This window comes from Ciconia boyciana, chromosome 3, assembly GCF_034638445.1.
Source record: "Ciconia boyciana chromosome 3, ASM3463844v1, whole genome shotgun sequence".
In the NCBI taxonomy this organism is placed as follows: Eukaryota; Metazoa; Chordata; class Aves; order Ciconiiformes; family Ciconiidae; genus Ciconia; species Ciconia boyciana.
Genome location: NC_132936.1, coordinates 103,299,841 through 103,319,912, shown reverse-complemented (window position 1 = coordinate 103,319,912; position 20,072 = coordinate 103,299,841). Strand labels below are relative to the sequence as shown.

Sequence of the window (20,072 nt, the reverse complement as noted above, 5' to 3'; positions counted from 1 at the left end):
ATATTATGCATCTTCCAGCAGTCTGTGCTCTGCACATGCTCCCATCTTTGTGGTTCCTCAGAGCAGTTTTGTCTACTTTCATCTCTTCTGTCATGCTATTTTTTTTTTAATAAAATTTTACACAATTTTCCAAGGAACAAGTTGCTCTTTCTGAGAGGTTGGAAACAGTAGTTGTTTTCTGCTCTGTAGAATTTCTGAGATTTCTCAGGCTATTTTCTTGTCTTTGTTCTCTGTATGACAGGCCTTTATGATTTTTAAAGGCAATTTTGGTTTTAGTGTCATCAGCACATGAGTGCATCCTTCTAACCCTTTTTTTTCCTCTGACCATACAGCATCTGTGACTTCAGTTTGCTACAAGGAAAGCAAGCAGGGAGAACTGATTGAATCTGGTCGGGACAAATGAGCAGCTTTTTATTTCCCAATCTTCGACCTAGACAGAAGTTCAAAAGCATTCCAAAACTTGCTGTTTCTGAACTCCAGAAACAAATCTTTTAGTTGGTTTGGTGTTTACAGCTTTGAACCTGGATTTCATTATGGTTATCCATGCCTCTGTGACTTGTGGACTACTTGAATATCTGCAATGCATTCCCGCCTCGCAGCTATGCTTGCAGGCGGCTCTAATGCTACTGCAGGCAGCTGTAATGCTACGGTGAAGTTGGAATGCAAATGCGTGCTATTGAACGGTAGTGTATGAGAATGACAGTGGCTAATCACTTCTTGAAGTGTACCCAGAGCCAAAAAATGTTATCTCTTTCAAAAGTCTCTCAAGGAGTTTATGACTAAAACCCGACTTGAATCTTGCAGCCAGATACAGTGATCAAATCCAGCCTGTGCAAATTAAGAATCTTCCAGACTGTGCAGCTCTCTTGTGGTAACCTATATGCTGTTTAGGATAACTTTTAAAAGTAACTGAATGTAACAGATGTGTTTTGGTTATCGCTGTGTAACATACCCACCTCAGTAATAACATGTTTTCCCTTCTTATAGGCAGGAACAAGTCTAACCTTCTTTTTCTGTGTTTGTGGTCTGTAGGTTTTTTTGGAGGTGAGTGGGAGACAACTCCAATATTTAATTATCTGCTCCAGCAGTCCTTGAAGTCAGTTAATCACCTAATATTACCAATGTTAGTATCTGTATCTACCAGTTAATAAGCACATTAAAATGTATTTTTACACTGATCAGCAGTGACATCCCTATCAGTATTTCCGTAAGGCTGAAAAGACATAGTTACAGGGGGCATTCAGTCAAAAATATGTAAACTTTAGAGAAATGGTTAAAAAGGCCACAAATTGAGAATTGCTTATATTAATTTTTTGCCTTTTTTTGCATTTATAATAGTCAAATGACAAACAATGAGAGTTCATGAAGCTCAGATTGAGGAATTGCTTCCAGAATCAGGATTTAAAAAAAAAAAAAAAAAAAAATCAAAACCAAAAACCAGTTGTGAAACTTCTGAGCTTCAGTCTTAAGTTATTGACCAAATGAAAAAAATTTCTACTGCTTAGTTTTCTTTTTGTTTGCAGTAATGGCATGTATATACACATATGTGTTACTTTATACTAGAAGGGATTCTTGAGAGGCTCAGACTGGATGACAGACAGCAGGCTTCTCGGGATCCGTAAGGGATATTTCATTGTGCACGCTTCCTAGGACTTGGGTTGTCCATGTGAAGGCCAGGAAATGAGGAATAAGGGTGGGTCTTTGCTACTAGCTCATTCAGCAAAATGCTAAACCACAGCTTCCTAAGCTTTAAGGCAGTCACTCTGACAAAGAATGCTTTGTATGCCTGCTTCCTCATGTGCAATTCCTTTCTGCAATATAAATTGCCTAATTCATTAGTTGTCTAACATAATTTCTGCAGTCCCTCATTTTGATGCATCAGATTTGAGAATATTATTCCAAATTGTACAGTGTGAATAAAATTGAGATACCAAATTTTATAAAAATTAATTATAATTCATGTTTTTATCTTGGAATAATATATAAACAAGGCTTCATTTTGCTGTTGGGATCTAAAAATTAGTATGTAACTTTAATTATGGCCTAGAAATTGTCCTTTTGCTACCTGAGGATTTTGGAGCAAAATTTTGCTGAAAGTTCAAGTGTATGCCCAGAGTTGTCTGCATGAGACTTAAAAGAAAATAAACCAAAACCCAAGTCTTACTGAAGCTGGTAATGCTTCAGAACAGCTCAAGCTGACTCCATAATGATTACTAAGTGCAACTGTCAGATTTAACCTAGTAATAAAAATAACATAGACAGAAAAACACCCAGACTTGGCAACACTTGTGCAAGACATGTCCTTTTTGTCAAGGAGGTCAGCAGTTTTTGTTTTGTTTTGCACAAATAGAACATTATGGCATTATTTGGTTGGTTGTGTTTTTTAAATTCTCAAATGAAATTTATCTGCAATAACAACTTTGTTTTCTTCCTGGAATGGAGGTTGGGATTTAATTTTGTTGATGGTACAGTCATCTCTGAAGACTCATTGTCTAGGAAACAGTGGACTAGCTTTACGCACGGCATGGTTTGTATGTGAAAGCAGTATGTTTTTTCAGTCTAAGTATTACAATTTGAAAATTTTCATTTTTTGTTTTCGGCACGAAAGACCTTCTAGCATCTCTCCTTCTTAAGGTGTAGTTGAGTTGTTTGTGTTTGTTTTGTTTTGGTTTTTTTAATCTGCTTCTGTTCCTTAAGAACCCAGAGTTAAAATCACTTGCACGAGTCATTCTGCTCAGTGTAGGCGTTTTAATAAGTTGAACTAAGCTGAGGAAACTGGGCCTGGTCAGGCTGGAGAGGGCTGAAGGCGGTCTGACAGTGCTCCTCCAAGGCCTGTACAGGGGTCACAGAAGAGACAGGAGCAGACTTGTGTCTGACAGGCACAGTGAATGGAGGAGAGGCAACAGTCCTGTATCACCACACGGGCTGATGAGGCAAAAATTCCTCACCCTGGAGCGGTGTTGTGGGGGTGCAGGTTGGCTGGAGGGGGCTGTGAAGTCTGCCCCCTCCTCTGCTTCTGGGCCGGGCTCAAGTGTCACTGTAGATCGCAGTCCTCCGCAGGGCTTTTCTAGAAGTAGAAGACGGTGTTTGTGGCTGCAGGGCAGGGGTAAGAGAGAAGGGAAAAGCGGGAAAAGTTGATCTATAAAAAGCATGCGAAAGGGACTTAAGACTTCATGTTGTTGCTGTCCGGGCCAGAAGCGCCTTTTTGGTGCAGCTGAGGGGCCTGTAACAGTGTCCCCTCTTCCACTTTCCCCTGTTTACTCAACTTCAACCGAGGGGGATTAAAGCAGTAGGTCGCTAAAACGCGGCGGGGGGGGCGGGCATAGGGCCGGGCCGTGCTGCTCCTCGGCCGTCCCGATCTCGCCGCGCCGGGCTCCGGGACGGGAGGAGAAGCCCCGGGGGGGCCGCCGCAGGGGCAGCCCCTGCCCACTCCGCGGAGCGGGAGTACCCCGCGGGCCTGTTCGGGAGGTGCTCCCGGGGGCGGGGGGAGCCGACAGCCGGGCTGCGAGGGCGGGCTCGGCGGGGCCCGCTCTGCTCCGTGCTGCCGAGCGTGTGCGTGTGAGGGGGCGGGGGGCGCAGCCGCCCGCGCTCTTCGGCGGGGGGCGGCGCTCGCTGCAGCGCCAGCCCCGCTCCTCGGCAGCCAGCGAGCGGGCGGTCACGGCGGACACGCAGCCGGCGGGGGCGGGGAGCGCGGCCCCAGCGGCCGGCATGAACCCCCGGCGGCCCGCGCTGCCCGCGGCGGGGACGCAGGCGGCGGTGCCGAGGTACGGACCCTGCGCGGGCCGGGCCCCCACCCCCAACAGGTGCCGCGTCTTACACCCCCCGCCCGCGGCACCCGCCTGTCCTTGCGGGGCCGGGGCTCGGCGTGGTCCCGCCCGCGGAGAGTCATGCTGAGCCGAGCAGGCGGGGAAGGGAAGGGAAGGGGTGCCGGGCCCGGCCCGGCCCGGCCCGGCAGCTGGCGCGGGAGAACGGAGGTGAACCCGCGGTCTGCGCCTGCCCGCCCGGCCCGGCGCTCCCGCCTCCCCGCCCGCCGGCCCCCGCGCTCACGCCGCCCGCCCCCCTCTCTCCGCAGGGAGCCGCAAGGCGAGTAGCGCTGCCGCGGCCGGGCCAGCCACCTCTGGGTCCATGAGCCGCCGCCAGCCGCCGCCGCCAGCCGGGACTGCTGCCGCTACCGCCGGGCCCAGCTCCCCCAGCCCCGCCGCCTCTTCCGCCGCTCCGCCGCCCTGCCGGAGGTGAGTCCCGCGGCCGGGCCCGCCGCCACCCGCTCCCCTCTGCGCCGCCCGCGGGCCCCGGCTCCTGTCAGCCGCTCCGGGGTGGGGGGAGAGGCCGCCGGCAGCCGCGTTAGCGCCCGTGACCTTTTTTGGGGGGAAGATGGAGGCCGGCTGGGACCGCGCGTGTGTCCCCCTCAGGGGAGCTGCGGGCTGGGGTCCCCCGGAGCCCGCTGAGGTGAGGGGAGGCGGTCCCCGCTGCGGCGCCGGCTGGAGGGTCGCGCCGCTTCCTTCGTGCCCCTTGGAGCGGGGGTGGCTTTCTTCCCCGGTGACTAACGGCGGAGGCAGGTGCGAGCAGCTTGTGGGAGCGGGCTGGGTCTGGGGCCGGCGGGCGGGCACCCTCGCCTGCCTCGCCCCTCTCGGAAAGCGCTACCTGTGCCTTGTTTTTCCTCTCCCCGTAGGACGGTCCCGCGTCCTCCGCTGTGAAGAGGATGGCCGTGACTCTAGAGCAGGCCCAGCGGGTGGGCTATACCTGTCTGAAAGCACTCCTCAGGTTCGCTTTTATGGTCGCCAATAACCTGGTTGCTATTCCGTCCTACGTCTTGTATTTAATTGTGCTGCAGCCTCTCCGAGTGTTGGATAGTAAAAGCTTCTGGTATATCGAAGGAGTATTATTTAAGTGGCTTTTAGCTATGGTGGCTTCCTGGGGCTGGTGGGCAGGATATACAGGTAAGAATGTCTTATTTGTACATTTTAAATTAATATAAATATGTAAATAAGTGTTAAAACACAGATGTTTTAGTATGGGGACACATAGGGGAATATCTAAATATAGTGGATATGTGGGATGTTTTTCTTTCAGGTGTCTCATACAGATGCTTTGTATTTCTGGATCAAGATGCTGAGTGTACTGAAACATTTTTTTAAATTGTAGGTACAAACTTCTTATGTGTTAAGTAAGAGTTTAGCAATCAATATTTCATCTTAGTATAATCGGAAATACGATTTTTTCCTAAGTATCTTGATCACTTTATTTTAGCGTTACATGAATAAGGTACATCTCTTCAAAAAAGAGTTGATTTGTGCTGTGCATGTAGCTGATAGAGCCAAACTTTTCTTTATTAAGACTGTGCATCTCTAAATCTTCTCCACTTAAAACTATCAGGACACAAGGCTAAGAAGTTTGACATGAAGCTCATATCAGAAGAGTAGGTCTTCTATTCCTTGCAACCGTGACTGTCTTTGCTGCTGCTTCAGAACGGAGGGAAACAGATGGAACCTCTTTCATACAAATAGTGATATGCAATGTTTCTCGACTGTATGGCTCTTCATTTACTGTTAGCAGAGCTAATTACCGAATCTGTAGGGTTTTTCCCCCTCTGCATGCTTGCTTTGCAGTTATGGAACTTATTTTTGCTTGTTAGTATTCATAGGCTCCTCAAGGTGATGGACTGAACTGAAATATTAAGGAAGGCTCTAGTCTTGTCCTTGAATGCACTGATTTTCATCCTGGCTACTGCACTTCGTGCAAGAAAACAGCCATCAATTCTTTGTATGTGCTTAGACCTTGGAAAGGGGAGGAAATGAATCTACTGAGTGCAAAATGTGAACAGTCCTCCTAAAATTCTTTCCCTCTCTTCTGCCCAGGCTGCATCTGCAGGTCTTGTCCATGTAAACAAGGAAAAAAAGGAATGGCAGCACACAGCTCTGGAGTCTGGTCAGACTCCTGATTAGTCAGAAAGTCAGTGTTGACCCAGATGAAGCGCTCTTTTTGTTAGGCTACAAGAGCTGAAGCCTCTGTGATAATGTGCCTTTTGGTACCCTGTCGTGTGCCTTTCCAAGATGCACAAAATTTCTGTGGATACTCTAGGTGAGCTTCCAGTTCTTCTTAAGGAGATGGTGGCAGCAGCAATCCAGATTCTGGTCTCTTGGGCTAGAACTGTCGCAACGTTGCACTGCTTCAAAATTGCCTTGCCTGGTACAGCTCAAGCTTTTCCAGATATGCTGTTTAAAAATATTTTTATATGTTTGTATTTGCTCATTAAAAGAAGTCCACATAGTATTTGCAGTGGCAGGTATATTTTTAAAAGTCTGCTTTATGCCTTAAAGCATAAAGGCCTTCTAGAAGGCAGGATTGACTTTCAAGGTGTTGCGTGTATTATTAATTGGAAATGGGAAAGTTTATGGGCATAACGGTAATGTTAAAGTCATATGGCTCCAGGGATTCGCTGTGTGTATTGAATGTGCCAGTTAAAATTCAAGCCATTGTCCCATGACGATATGGTTGTCAATTTTTGAAAGCAGTTTCCTTGGGATAGTTTTACTGCTGACTGCAGAACTGTGTGGTTTCTTTTGCCTATTGCTTGGAAAGTGGTCTTAGCATGATCTGCATATCCTAGAGTCTTCCTGAAGCATCTGTTGATTGGTGTTGCTGATATCTTGACAATGTGAAATCATTTGTTTTACAGTCTTGAAATGTCTTAGTATGTTTGTTTGAAGTATCATTTACAAACAGCTACACAGAAGTGTTTTCTGGGATGGTGTATGGGTAAGGAGGCCCTTTTTGCTTTCCACTATAAAGCATGGCTTTTGTTTTGGGGACGATTTTAAGCAAACGCTTGTACAAAGTTTCAGTTTAAATACATTTTATTTGATATGAAGATATTAACATGTTTTATACTGAAAGCTACAAAATAGCAAGAATAGCTTATTTCTTTTTCCATTCTTTCTTTACCCTCATCAGTGCTCACCACCACATGCAGAACAAACCTGGAAAGTGAATCTTTCTGGCCTTAACATACGTAGACACAGTAATTTATGTGTCTGTTTCCAGACTGATAGATTTATAAAAGCCTGTCACTAGGTCCCCTCTTTTTATAGAGTACGACATAACTAATTCAGAACTGAAATACTACTTTATTAGAGTTGGTCTCTAAGACTTGCAGTAGTGCATCTGAAAGAGACATTGATCCAGAATTCTTCTGTTTTCAATTCCAAAAACTAAGTCAAAGATAGGCTTCAGTATGTTCCATCGTTGCAAAAGGAAATACTTACTATCTTGTATTCATTGGGTTCATTGAGAAGGTGAAGGATTTTTCTTTTCTTTTGGGTAGCAGAGCAGTTGGTGAGTTAGTTTGGTTTTTTTTTTTGTTCTTGATTGAGAAGGTAACCAGCCAAATAAGTTTACTTGTCTTTTAATTGGAGATAGTGTTCTGCTTCAGTCGTGTTGAAGATGTGTTTCAGTTTTTTAATTTATTTACTTTTTCCCTTTCCGAGCTTGGGTCATCTGTTGGGTGGGAAGTGACATAAACCATTTGTAATTAGGGACTTAAACTCAGCCTGCAAAGTGGATTCAGGGCAGACTTTTTTTTCCCCGGTAAGTTTGTATGTAATGTGTATGAGAGAGCTCAACACCAAATGAAGAAAACGTGGTGACTGCTAGGTTTTCATTCTGGGCTCTGCTGCTGTTGCGTAATTGTTGGTATATTTTATTGAATAAAGCTGGAAGAGGTGAGGAAAACTTGTGAACTAGGTCTGCCCTTCTCCTCCCCACCCCCGTATAAACCTGTGTTTTCATGCTAGAATCCTAGAGGATTTGTTACAGAAATTACATGATCTGTGACTACACTGGCAGCTCTAATTTGTGCTTTTTGATAAACGTGTTTCCGTTTGCAGATGCACTTGATGTTATGTAAAGAGATAGTGCATAACTGGACAAGCAAAACGAAGAAAGGAATGGGAAGAGAAATTGTAAAGGTCACTCTCCTTTCCCTAATCTTTTTCTTCTTAAGATGCAAGTATGAGAGAGAACTTGGGTGTAATTGGTTGTCTTTGATTTTTAAAGGGCAGAGTATGATAAATATCTATGTTGTTCTCTTGAACTCTATGAAAAGGAAATCTGAGTGTCTTTTTATGAAGAATGTTCAGATAGTCTAGCAATGTTATCTTTATATGCTTTCAGAAAGGCCTTATAACTCTTCTAAGCCTTTTTCTTTTTTTAAGGCTTTTTGTATAAATGTATTGCTCTCGTTGTAGGAGCTGTTCAGTTAGGATGCTTGGAATGTGCATATTAGTGTGATTTGAAAGGTACCTTTGAATAACACCTTCTAAATGTTTTCCTGGATTTGTTGGAAGATGCACTCTAAAAAAAGCAAACTCAAGAGTGCTTGATCCTTTGTTGGCAAGTACCTTTTTTTCCCGATACTATAATTTGTCATTTAATATACATGTAAACCAGAAACCACTGAATAGTGCAGTAGATGTAATGGGAGGGAGGTGGAGCATATTTGCAGTGGTGAATTTCTGATGACCTCCTGCTCACCTACAAAACTAGTTTTAAAGCAGCCATCTTCTAGACATGAACTTCTTTGGGCAAGTAACTATTGCAGACTAAAGTTTAATATCCCTGTATCTAATCAAATAGCTAAAAATAAAACTGCTAGAGAAAAGCTTGCTTTGCTTAAATATGTTTAGACAAACTGTTTTGTTGTCTTCTCCTGCTGTCTAAATGCAGAAGTTAGTATTAGCTTGTGATAGTGTTGTTGCGGTATTGCAATTGGAAGTCTCTAGGACAACAGAGTAATCAGTTAGCAATGCAGTCCTGATACTCATTATGCTAATCTTGTGCTTCACTCTGCTCTGCACAGCTCGGTCCCAGTGTAGGGAGCGGTGGTGTGTGCCCAGTCTGTACGTCTGTCTGGGGACAGGGAGGAGCTGGCAGAGGGTGACTGTGCTCTGTCTGCAGCAACCATCAGCGCTCTTCTGCCTGTCAGAGCACCAGGGGAGAGGTGTGTTGCATGTCATCAGCAGGGTTGTGTGCAGCTTGGGAGGGAGTTCCCTTAAGAATTGTGCTTGGAGTATTTCATACTCCAGCAGTGAAGTGGATAACTCGACAAAACCTTCCATTTCAGCCTCTTGCCAACACACAGTCTTGCAATAGTGTTGGACAGGTTGGTGGGCTGTGGGCTGATGAAAGGAAGAGTAATACACCTCTGCTGCCACACACAAGAAGATCTTAGTGGTGTGAGTATGCTTACTGGTATAATGATGCAGTGCTTAATAAAAAATGAACTAGTCCTATGGTATTGCATGTTACTGTTCTGTGTCAGCCGGGAAGGTGACATTTAAAGAATGTCTGCAAGAATTGTCATGTTTTGTCAAGTGGGGAGAATTTCCCTTTCCTCCTTTTTTGTTATTCAGCCAAGTAGAGTAATACTGAGATTTGCATTTTTAGTTGTTTATCCCCTCCTCTCCCCTCAAGTAATTTAAAATTTATTGGCTGATTTGTATGTATGACTAAGTAGTGACCACTCTGTAATTTTTTCAGCAGTCATACTTATTTTTCTCTAATTCAAAATCTTTGTTTCCATGTCATCAGTCAGCAGCCTCAACTCCTCTAATCTTCTAAGAATGCGAATATTTTTGTCTTCCAGAACTGTAAAAGATACAGGTGGAGTTGCTGTGACAACACTTCCTCAGTGCAGACAGCATGCGCTGTCTGTGCTGCTTCTCATGACAAGTTGGCCCTTCTCCTCAGGCAGGAAGTGCAGCAGAAGCTGGAGAACAGCAGATGAGATAAAGTAAATTTTTTGCCCCAAATAAGGCAGGAGGTGTTATTTCAGGAGACCTATCTATGCCTCTGACCCTGCCATTGTTTTCTACCCTCATCTGTTCCTACAGTGTGATTTTTAACTGGCAATATTTTGTTTTCGGGACTGGTTGCTACTCTGAGGACTGGGCAGGGAGGGGCAGTGTGGGGGAAACAACTCATGTTTTTGAAATCAGGCAGTGTGTGAAATGGAGAAACAAAATTGTTCTTGTTTTCTGTTTTCTTTGAATGTTTGAAATTATCTGATGTGACTCAGTGGATTTAGATAGCAATATACGACACACAAACTTTTAGTTTATGTTATGGCTATGTGTTGAGTTTCTAGGTAATCCCTGGCTTAAATGCAGCTTTCTCTGATGTGTAAGACTTACATGTAGGTTATGCTGAGATCAAACAGGGATCTTTGAGTTTATTTTGCTGTTTGTAAGAGGAAGTTTGTGTGTAATTTGTGAGCTGTCTTGATAAGAAAAGGTCAGAGTTGAAGGTCAGAGTTGAATGAGTTGGGGACATTGGAGCTGTTTGTACCGTGGCCTCAGAGCAAAGGCTCATTGTGCCTTTGCGTAAGAGGAGGTAAGTACAGTGAACTTACTGTCAACTTTTTTGTGCAAGTGATGCGTCTGTTTGTAAAGAGTGCTATACAGTGACCCTTGTCTTATTTTAATAATATGTAAAATCACACCAGGAAATTCTCATTTCTCCTTTTTGGAACATGAGTTACAGGCTTTATCATGCTTCTTTGTAGTTCATCTAGCGTCAGCAACATGTCAAAAGCATTAAAACTTATCTTTCATTTTCCTGTTGTATCATTTAACTATAAGGGATAATTCCAAAAGATTAAGTATTGAAATGTTCTCTGAATTTTATTTTTAGAAAGCTACTGCCGTTTGGTACAAAACTCAGAGTAAAAGCACACACTGTTGTTTTTTTGCTAGGGATATTTTTGTTGTTTGTTGCTATTTGTGGGCCCCCCCCCCCCCTTTTTTTTTTTAGAGTTAGGGTTAGTCTCTGCTCCTGTTTCACCTACTCTGGATAATATAAAAGCTGTTGCAAGCGTACCAAATCTGTCACATCTGCCTTAGGCTAGTAAAGATGAAATTATTGGGGAATACCTATACAGAAAGGTGTGGTTGTTTACTTTTAAGTCCAGGAATGGCTGTGGGATGCTTCTGAATTAGCTTATGTCCTAACAGCGAAAGGAAGACAAAGTTTGGGGAATTCTGGGTTCTATTCCTGCTTATGGCTGAGTTTGCTATTTTTAGGATGTGTTTTCATCCTTCCCAGTTCTTCTGGGCCTTTGTTTTTAGCATATGTATTTACGCTAGTCATCTTACTTCTCCCTTCGTTGCTGGTTGAGTGTCTGAAAGGATATGACTAAGAATACCTGAGAGATGTGTGTCTGTTGTCTGTACCTTTTCTTGTTCCTTTTCTTGATGGTAGGCTTTTAGGAACCATGTGGAATAATTACAGGAAAGCTGTTGTCCAGCTCCGATTTGGAGAAGCAAAATCTTAGGGAGTTAAATTCTTTGTCCACAAATTCTTTGCAGAGTATATGAAGGAGGAATTTTTCTCCACTTTGACAGTGCGATCGCATCTGTATTGGAACATGTCGGAGATAATGCCTTTATGTCAGAGATGCAATTTCTCATCTCATTTAATGTAACTGTTCTAAAGCATAGAAATTTTAGAGCTTTTCAAGAGAACTGGAGAAAAAATTGGATGTTTAGTGTGGATAAAACCTATTTTCTCTGTCATTTTGTTCTGGGAAATTACTTTTTTAGAATGAATCTCAAACAGATGAACAGAATATATCACTTTCCCTTTCACTGTTGGGTGTGCATGAGGGACAGAGAAGTCTTGCCAAAGGTTAGTTTGGCAAGGTTTTAAGCTGCTGAAAACAGGATCTTAAAAATGGAAGAGTTGTGCAACCTTTATTAGACATGGTAGTTAGTAAATCCTTTATGGAATACAAGCTTAGTGGTGTAACTTTCCAGTGTGAACTGGGCCAAAATACAGCTCCAAGATACATAATCTGCTTGCGTTTATTACAGTGGAATATAAACTCTAATGCTTAAGATGACATGTCAAATGCGGGATCGCGTAGGCATGTAATTGCACTGCTGTTGCAGTCACCACAGTTGAGATAATAGTCCAGCCATTTGTATATGCAGTTACTGAAATAAATAAGGCTAATATGTTTGCATTCCTAAAAATGTTTCATGACACCAGTGAGGGATTCCACATATGAGGCTGGGCTGTTTTGGTTTGGTTTTTTTTTTTTTCCTCCCCCCACAAGCATTTCAAGCAGGGAGTGCCTCTGAAGAAAGCCAGTCCCAGCCTTTCAAACTCATTCTACCACCACTGCTTCAGTTTTATTGGCCAAATATTTTAATGATTGTGTGGTGATCTGGATCATGGCCCTGATCCACACTAAAACTACCTACCCCTTTTTTTTTTTTGCTGGGTGGCTTACAAAACACAGTCCCTAACCCAGTTCATTTTGCAGGTGTGGTGAAAGAAGAAGGTGGGTACAAATGGCAAAGGGAAAGAGGAAGGAACTGCATCTTTTGGTGACAGTACCAGCTTTAATGTATTTGTTGAACTACTGCTTGTGGCCCCAATTCAAGAGAGCAGTTCTGTGCAGGACAGGGCCTCTAGTATGTGAATAAAATGTCACTGAAGTAGACTTCTTCACCTTTTCTTACTATTTTGTTAACTGATTAATGTTTAGACTGGAAAAGTGCCTTCTGCAAAGTTCCTTTAGAGAAGAAAAGTTAAGTGTAGGGTGAGAACAATGGGTTATCATAAAGTGAGTACCAGTTGATAAAGGAATAAAAAGACCAGTGTTCATTTTGATGAAAGCTTAGCAGTGGGGTTCCTCTGAAGTTTTGTATGCGTACTGTTTGAGTTTGTCAGCTACAGAGACAATTGTAAAGAACTTCAAAAGTACTTAAGCTGTATGAATAGCCAACAAAATGCAGAAGTTGTTCAGAGTTGAACAGTCCAAAGTAATAAACATTTAAGTAAAGTAGCAGTTTAGGAAAGAGATTAGTATCATGGTGGAGAGCTTAGGGAAAATTTTGGCTCGGTGCACAACTATACATTCTGTTATAAAATATGTAAAGAACAAGATGGAGAATAATATTAAAAATATAAGTGGTTCAACTTCGCATTCTGCTGTTTTTGTCTCAGTTGTTTTAAAGCTATTGAAGAGTTAAGAAGGGGCTCTAAGACGGTCAAGAGCTTCATTAGTGCAAGCTGAAATCAAATCAGAACAATTTCATTCACAGCTGAACTTGAATCTGAACTGAATTGGACAACTCAGTGATTCTTTTTCCTGGGCAGAATAGAGTAGAAGAGATGCAATCTCCCTGCCTCTGTGTAAAGAAGAAGGGGACTTTTAGTGTCATTGGATGGTAGAAAATTAAAGTCTTTAAGATTTAATAACACATCAGTGCCCGGGGCTTTTGTTTGTTTGTTTTTTTGTAAATACTTTCATTATGTCTTTTCACAAATACTGACTTTGCAGGATAGTTTCAATGGTGTTACTTCTTTTGAGTCATACAACATAATCTGAAAACTCCTTCTTTAAATGTTATAGTTCTAAAAGGTAAGGAATTGTCCCTATTTAAGGAGTCTAATAGTTTAAACTAGCTTGGAGATTCACCTCAGTTTTGTAATTTAACTAAATGGGGAGAGGAAAGATTAATAGCTTTATTACTGCTTCTCATTTATGTAGAACTAAAAATAGAAGTGGTGTTGTAAGAGCAAGGGCCAGCATTGCTGCTGTTTGGGAGGATGCGGGTACTGGAAAGTTGATTCATTAGGACAGTGGTATGAGTGCTTGTGGGTGTGGGTTTTTTGGTGGCAGAAAGGAGGATTTTGTCATAGGCTTTTTAATTTTGTTTCATTTGTTTTCTAGCATCCCGAACTTAACAAGCACACGCAGTTTCTGTGAAAGTCTGTAGTGTCTGTGTCTGCTTGCCAGAACTGGGGAAGAAAAACCATTAATATTAAGAATATGTGGTTTTGGTTAATTTAAGCATTAGTTACATTTGAGTGTGGTGTTTAGGGTGGGGCATTGAACACTATTTTAATGTAATTTGGTGACTTGGGTATTTTATTATCTATGTAGATAAATGTGACAGTGTTTAAGCATGGTTTCCTGATGGGATTAAGCTACTTGTTTAACAGCTATTCTTTCTCTCACCCCTCCCACACTTCTGATTTGCCTCCTTGCAAATCTGTCTGCGATTGACCAGATGGTTCAGATTTCAGACATAATGGTGTTCTCATGAGTTTTGTGAAAATTGGCAGCTGAGCAGAGGAGAGAGAGACCCAAGTTAGTGCCTCAACTGAGGGTAGTGCAGGCAGATTTGGCCATCGTATGTCTTGTTTGACATCTGCTGCACGTCCAACCAGCACATGAATGGGTTTGGGTTTGCCACAGTGCCGGCATATCTTGTCCAGCCTGTTGAGGAGAAGGAGGTTAGACAACAAGTTTTTGGGAAACCAGGCTTTGTTACTTCTGCTGTTGCTGAAGCAGCATGTTAATCTGGCAGTGGCAGACGGTATATGAAGCAGCATCCTTTCCTTTAGGTGATGTTTAGTCCACCTTGCTTATCATAGCCTTTTAGATCCAAAAGGCATATGCAGATAACTGTTTAGTCTTAATGTTAGGAAAAAGGATAAGGTGATAAAAGAACTTAAAGTATTGTGTTTTTAAGACTTTCTATTCTGTATATAAAACGGGAGTTGGCGTAGCCTCCTAAAAGGAGGACTAGAAGGGCATCAACCTGACTAAAACTCTCAAGAAAGAGCAGTGATGCTCAGATTACTGTAGGCAGTGCACAGCTAAAGAAGAAGTCAGTTATGAATCTGACCCAGGGACACGTAGAAACGTGAGGCTTGAGGTGTATTTGAGCGTATTTGGGAAGACCTGGGAGAGAGCAGCGGGTGGTAAGCAGCATGAGAGTCTGTCAGGAAGGGTTCTGTGCCACTGTGTAGCACGTGTGAAGGCATTACATTAGAAATAGCCTCTTGAGTTTTGTACCTGAACCTGTTCTATTTTGATATGCATAAGTATATATAGATGGCCTGGCAAAATGCCAACTCTGGTAACTGCCAGTTCCTTTCTAAATGCATTCTTCTTTCACACCCATTTTTATTTCCTGTGCTTGTCTCTGGCATAAAATGCAGTTGTTGTTGTTCCTTGAAACAGCTTTACTTGGAAATAAATATAACCGTAGCCTGTGTATACACTAATATAACATGAAGGACCTATGAAGTTCAGTTTACATTTGTAAAAATGCTTTCAGATACAGGTACGGTTAATATAAATGTCTGTTAAGCCTCTTGCATGTAGTAGGTTACATGAAAACAAGCAGATGAGTATTTTTTGGTATTTGAAACTCTTCTATTTGTATCATCAAACCTAATACTTCAGTCTTCTAACCTAGTAACATAGGAAGGGAATGTGACAACAGCATGACCTTTGCCCAGGTAATTCTATTATCCTGAACGTGTTTAAAGATCATTTGATGCCTGCCTTGGGCTGCTGGAATTTGACAAGATTTTTACAGGCTGGAGAAGTACTTTTGTCCCTCATCTATTTCAGAGGGAGAAAATACTGAAACATGCCCCTTTTTTTTCCCCTTTGTTGCTTACATTCTTTGCAAATGTTTTAACAGCCTACTAAACTTCAAAAACTAAAATGCAGAGCTGAGTTCATGTAACCACGAGTGGCATTGCCATGTGTCACTGTAGGAAGGCTAAGGGTTATTTGGGTGGCTGCTGTGGTGAAGAAAGAGCCATAGCACGTGGCCTGCTTCTTCCTTTTCCAGTCCTATTACCACTCTTTCCTGATACTTTGCAAAAGCAATGTGGTAAATCTGAGTGTCTGGTCACTCACTGGGTTTGCTTTGAGGCAGGGTTTCTTGGAGCAAAGTACGGAGGATTTAATTGGACAGGTAGAATTCAATATTTGAAGTGTATTGACCAAAGCTTTTACTCCTTGGGAGTGCTAGACTTTTGTAGCCCGAATAAATTTATTTTTGCCTAGTTTTCTTTTTGTCTGAGGAAAGAGTAATTTGTAACACTTTTGGCAAGTGTTTCATGAGTAAGCCAAGGCACTTGTAGCCACAGATCATGGCAAGTTGCATGTAAAGTGCTTACAGTGCCTATTGCTACCCACAGACTTATGAGTGTTCACATTAATCATTTAGTTGTAAAGTGGAATGTTGAGATTTGTCATATCTTCTTGCATTTGTGGCACACTTGCTGTATTTGAAACAGAGAAGTCCATTTCCACAGTCTCTTTCACAGCTGTCTTGTTCAACCCCTTTACGGGTGCTCTCCAGAGAAACTGCTCTGCAGTGAATTACTGTTTTTAATTGAAGTACTCTGACGTCTGTTCTTTTTCTCTTTTTTTTCGTTCCCCCAGCATTTGTCTGCTGTCATTTTTACCATTTGCTCCCAATGTATAGAAAAACTTTTTGATCTGAGATATGGAATTTTTATGTTTTTAATTTGAGGAGAGAGAAGGCAGAGAGGAACAGAAGCCTCAATTACTGTTATTGCAGCAGCATATTTCAAAACTGGGACCTGGGTATTTCATTGAAAGGTGCATTGAATATTAGTCTGTGTGCTGAGGATGAAGGGTGGGTATTGGAGCCAGCCATTCAGAATGTTTCAATAAATTTGTTTGTATCGAATCCAACCATTTTATGTCAGTAAAAAGTACTACTGGAACTCCCAGTAAGACTGTCAGCCACAAATCCAAGGTATTTTTTGCAGTTGTCAGCAGGTGTAAGAGGATTATTTGTTTTGTAATACTAACAGATGCCAGAGCACTAAACTTTTTTTAAAATTAGGAACAGTAAACTTTCTGCTGCTGCTTTGAGGTACATCAGCTAGAATAATCTAATGAAAGAGGCTGTTTTTTTCTGCTAATTACTTCATTTGTGATAGCCTGAGCGTACCATTAAAGGCATCGCTTCTGATTTTATGATGATAGACTTCTGCCTACTGGCAACCTGAAATGTGGCCACACACTTAATTCTTAAGAGTCGCTGAACTGGTATAGGATAACCTGGGGTAAATTTAAAAATGGTAAGATGCTTTGTTGGCTTGAATCATTTGCTGTGTCATACCAGCAAAAGTACTAGCTTAAGTTCCTGGCTAGAATTATTGTCATACACTTTCCAGCATGCTTTTCAAACTTACTGTGGCCTCTTGTTTTAATAATGGGACTTGCATAAACAGAAACATAAAACTGAATATAGGAATTTACTGTTACATTACTCTGCATCATTAGCTTCTTATTGTTTTATGATTAAATTATTTTGATTAAATTTGTGGCAACTGAACATCATTTTCCCCTGGCCTTTATAAAATCCGTTATTTGAAAAAAATGAACGTAGTATCTAAAAGGTCCAAGGGGAAATGTTTTTACAGTTCTTGTTCATGTCATAACTTCTTTGTCATAAAGACTGTTGTTTGTAGCGTGGGTGAGAAGTTTAATAAAGTCCTTGAAACCTAACGGTGCAAACATTTAAGGCTTCTTTTAAAAGGTTTGTTCTTCTACCTTGCATCTGTATCCAGTTATTTTTTGATTCTTTGCATGCCTTTCACTGTTAAGCTTTCCCCTCCACACTGCAACTTGAAGATGTCCAATGGCTTGGTTCTGTTTTGTGGTATATGGGAATGCTAACCCATGGGAACTGGAGGATGGTGTGGAGGTGTATGGGGGGAGGAGAGAATAATGCTGCAGCTGTTTGATTAGTAGCCAGTTTTATTGCTTGAGGATATTGATTTTTAGATTATGTTACTTCTGCAATCTCAAAATACACTGTTTGAGTATGTATTTCTGTTCTCATGATCATTCAGGAGCTTAGTAGCTCTGTGTTTTCTGTCCAGAGTTGACTGAGTTGAAGAGGTTTAAATGGTCAATGTCCTTCAGGTGGAGACAAGCTCCTCAGTTCTGAGGTCACTGTAAAATGTCAGCTGAGAGAGCATAATGAGACAGCATCAATGGCATTTTGTAGTAAGTGAGGCAAGACCTGAAGAATACGAAGAGGTAACTGAACCTGATTTAGATAAGCAGAAGGTAGTGACCAGAGCTGGGATATAGGGGTGGTCTTACCACATTCAGAATGTTGGTTTTCTTGACTTGAACCTTCAGCCAGTGATTAAAGTCATGCAGTTTTCTTCCGTTAGGAGAGAAAGATCTGGTATTTTTTTGAATCAATATGACTTATTTAAAGGATATATGCAAAATCATGTTTTTCTGAGCCCAGTTGGATGTGAACACTGGGACAACGGTTTCCTTGCTCACTAGTGTAATTCTGGGTTATTTTAACCTAGCACATCTTCTGAAAAGCATAGTCTTAGTTCTTAGCTGTAGTCACTCTGACAGCTTTTCTTGTATGTACCCTTTTGGCTGTAACCCTTGCCTGTGTCCAGTCCTGGTGGTACAGTTCTAGAGCTAAGTAGTTGAATGCTTGGGGGCTGATCAAACCTTTTCACCGTGCTATTTAATTAGGCTTGGTATGTAGGGAGAGATGAATGCAAACTCTCACTTGGAGTTTCAGTTAAGTTCCACATCTTGTTTAAAGAAAAAGTAAGGTTTGCTCACTTCCAGCCCTATTACAGTTTTCTGGTTCCTGTGTTTGATAAACCTCAAGGCACTTCAGAGAATTTAATGGGTACCAGAAAACCCATGATTAGTTACCTCTCTAGCTATGATGTAAATGCATTAGAATAATGTGCTTTATCAGCTCCCTATGAGAAATTGCTCTCCCTCTTTGTGCAATCTGGTGCCAGTTTTCTGCATTCTGTATGTCTTATACCTGAAAGAGCCTCTTGTATAGTGCTCTGAAAAGTTTATGGTCCCAAAATATACAGTAACTTAAAACTTGCAGTTAAAAATGGAAATGAGACTTCCAACTCATGTCTTTTCATTGCTAGTTAGCCTCTCCGATCCCTTATGCAGTAGATAATAACTAAATTCTCTTGAGTTCTTCCACTGTCCCCAGAAGGACTTGATACTCCATGGCCTTGGGATATTTGTTGTAAGATTGCTGAATATGTCATTTATTTCTGCAGCTGTGTTTTTTGGGAAAAACATCTGAAAAGTTTCTAGATGCTCTGGTTTTGTTGAAATGATATGGGAAGCTTGCAATCTACAAATCTTAAAAGGAGAGGAAATGGCCATCTCTTCCTGGGCAGGTTCATTGCTATATGCCACCAGTTACTTGCTCTTTAAAGCCATACTTTCAACTGGCCTGATTTGGAAATCTAGATAAAGTAGGAGCAGAATCTTCCATATGGCTAGAACCGTGGCTTTCCAAATACCTGACTTTTTTTTTTAAGAGCCAAACAGCAATTTTTGCAGAACTTTGCTGTAATAGAGCTTGCTCCCTCTTAAATAACAGTGAAAATTTTGTGCAGTCTTTATTAGGAGTTCATTTTGGGCAGTTCAACAGTTATCACAGAATATACTTAAACTTTTTGTAACAAGTTCCTTCAAGTCTTAGGTATCGCTGTCCAGAAACATTAAGGACTCAAATCTGTCTACTTCAAAAGCAAAAATTCTAGAAATCAAAAAACATCCACCTATTTACCTATTTATGATAATAGATTATTCTTATCTTTATTTCTTTATAGCCATCAGACTCTGCTCATGTCTTATTTTCTTGAAACAGAATTACACATTTTCCCCTATTACTTATTTGAAGGCTTGCTTCTGTCTTGTGGGTGCATTTTTTTTCAGTGGAGTCTTTGTCCAGCTTCCCCAGTATTCATATTATTTTGGGCTACACAGTGCAGACTCTATTTCAGTCGTATAAAGAAGAAAGTTAGGTTCCTAATAGAAAGTCCTGTGGTGTTGCAGTGTGCGTCTCTGCATAAGCAGCCAAACAGTTGAATGGATACTGTGGGAGTGCTGTGGTCCTGTACGGTGGCTTGTTGATTATTAGTTTGTTTTAGCCAGCTTGCACTAGGACAACTAGTTTGCATCAAGATTCTCAGAGTTAACAGCTGAGGCTGCAAAGCAGGTTCCAACCATTCCCCCTGCTTTAAAAGAGGGGGTACTTCCTCTGGAGGAAACAGGACTGCTATTTCACAAGTAATTTGCTTTGCAAAGACCATTACCCTAATGGGATTTTTCACACAGTTGGTTTGGATATACTGTTTTTCAGTGTTGATTACACAATCTGAAAAGTATCCCTTTACTTAGGGTTGTGAACCTGGGTGTGTTC

General features: G+C 41.9%; 1 protein-coding gene across 1 annotated transcript in view; it reads left to right on the top strand.

The window, feature by feature from the left end:
- Positions 1–3,605: 3,605 nt before the first annotated feature.
- LPGAT1 (lysophosphatidylglycerol acyltransferase 1) overlaps positions 3,606–20,072 on the top strand; it is a 67,466-nt gene continuing 50,999 nt past the window's right edge. Inside the window, exons 1-3 of the mRNA XM_072856883.1 lie at positions 3,606–3,764; positions 4,073–4,232; positions 4,670–4,937. Of these exons, the coding sequence (XP_072712984.1) occupies positions 4,700–4,937 (238 nt within the window). The 5' untranslated portion in view covers positions 3,606–3,764; positions 4,073–4,232; positions 4,670–4,699. The remainder of the gene's footprint in view (positions 3,765–4,072; positions 4,233–4,669; positions 4,938–20,072) is intronic.